General features: G+C 39.6%; 1 protein-coding gene across 1 annotated transcript in view; it reads left to right on the top strand.

The window, feature by feature from the left end:
* Window positions 1–628: 628 nt before the first annotated feature.
* Window positions 629–2,137, top strand: part of LOC101853956 (zinc metalloproteinase nas-15) — a gene marked incomplete at its 5' end in the record, with an annotated part of 17,713 nt that continues 16,204 nt past the window's right edge. The window contains 2 exon segments of the mRNA XM_005104652.3: window positions 629–816; window positions 1,656–1,776. Coding sequence (XP_005104709.2) covers window positions 629–816; window positions 1,656–1,776 — 309 coding nt within the window.

Consider the following 2,137-nt stretch of genomic DNA (forward strand, 5'->3'; position numbering starts at 1 on the left):
CCCCCCCCCAGAAAAATGGGAGTGTATCTGGGTGCTTCTGATTTCATTTCCCCCAACCCATCTGTCTCATTCTGTCCCTGTTTCTGTCTCTGTCTCTCTCTATGTCTCTGGCTCTCTGGTTCTCTGGTGCCAACCGGCTAAAAAAAATGCCGATTTCTATGATTTCCTTACCTTGATGAGCGCCACTCGTCAAAATAATGAAATCGAAGAAACAGGCATTTTTCCTCCAGTTTGGCAATTCTTGTCTAATTTGTATTTTTTGGCTCAGCACACATTATGTCCATATAAAAATACATTTCCATGTGAATTTTACGAGAAAACATTAATTAATTATACAAAATAAGTAAATTTTCAGCTTTCAATGACTCTCAAGTTATAGAAGCTACCAAACTTTGGTGGCCATTTTCTCACAAATTCTACCCCAGAAAACAAGTCACCACACTTTCCTCAATCGCACATATCTAGACTTCTACTCAAGATATATGAGTATTTTTATCACCAAAAGAAATACAAATATTATAATAAACTTAAAGATGATACCAATAACTCAATAATATGCTCAAAATTTGACGAGCACCTGATTCCACCGCTCCCTGACACATGTTTTGTATTCCTCTCCGCCTTGTAGAGACATGAAAAAGATGGGCATGTACCCCGCCCCCCTGGGTAGCCCTCCACAAGACGATGACAGCCGCTACATTTATGAGCACTCAGAGGCACGACACGGGCTGAGGTCCAAGAGAAAGGCCACGGCAAACACGAGACTGCGCTGGACCAAGGCAGAGATGCCTTACCTCTTCGCTAAAGGACATTTTGGTAAGGAGATCGAATGGTGATCTATCATGTTTGTTTGTGGGGGTTTTTAGTAGAGGTTTTACGGCGCTTGCAACAGCCACTGCATGCGAAGCGTCTAACCACTTTATCACAGACGCCAGTCAGACTATTGTTTGAGTCAATTTTTTACGGCACTTGCAACACAATAAGGTCATATGAGCGCCAGAAGATTAGAGGTGTTAAAGAGAGTAACAAAAATAAAAAAGAAAGAAGGGAGATGAGGACGATAGATGTTTGAAAGGAAAGAAGAAGCAACCATACCAGAGCACCCGCCAACCACCCACCTATTATTTTTTTGTTTTTTTTCAAGGTTTAGAATTTTTTTAAGGGAGCCAAAGAACCAAAGGTAGACCAGAAGCAATGTGGACAAGTCATAACTCAACCTGATGAAGAGAGGAAAGAGGTGTATCGATAAGGAGAGTGCATTGTATTGTTGTTTTGTTTTTAGTAAGGTTTTACGGCGCTGGCAACTGCATAAGGTCATATGAGCCCCAATCGTATTGGTGTGAGAGCTGATTATGAGGATCGATTGAAAGGGCGGGAGGTGGAGGGGGGTGCGGGGGGGGGAGAGATAGTCGAAAGGATTTCTTAACATTCTCTAACGACCTTCTTGGTTTTTGTTGAATGTAATTCACTCGCCATAGAGATATCAATTTACTAAAAGAAGTCATCATGCTCATAAAAGGATCATTCATTTTGTGGTCATAGATCTATCTCTGGTTACATTATTACTTCTTTCCTTTTTCCCCACAGATCATTTTCTTGTTGGTCATAGATTCTGTACCTTTAACTATATCATCGTTCTTTCCTGTGTCCGCCAGACTCCAAAGAGGAATACATGATGAGGCGGTCTATGACCGAGTGGGAACGATACACCTGCATGAAGTTCTACCCCGCCACCAGCTCACACAAGAACAGCGTCCGCTTTCAGAACGGAGTCGGGTAAGTTGATACAACGGTTCATGCTGCCTTTGTCTTTTTTTTGTATTATAGTTTGTTAGTAACTTCTGTTTTTTAATATATACATGTATATTTTTACTTTTTTTCCCCACTGTCCTTTCGTGTATAGTTAATGTATGGTTGTGAAAGTTCTTCTTTATGTGGTTGAACTGGTTTTTCTTGTTTCTGTTAAAATGTTTTTTCTTGTGCGAATGATTATGTGATTGGTGTAAAGTGCTCAGAGCTCATACTAGTATGGGATAGAGCGCTATATAAATGCAATCCATCATTATTATTATTATTATTATTAATATCATTATTATTATTATTACCATTATTATTGTTATTATTGTTGTTGTTGATT

This window comes from Aplysia californica, unplaced genomic scaffold, assembly GCF_000002075.1.
Source record: "Aplysia californica isolate F4 #8 unplaced genomic scaffold, AplCal3.0 scaffold00430, whole genome shotgun sequence".
In the NCBI taxonomy this organism is placed as follows: domain Eukaryota; kingdom Metazoa; phylum Mollusca; class Gastropoda; order Aplysiida; family Aplysiidae; genus Aplysia; species Aplysia californica.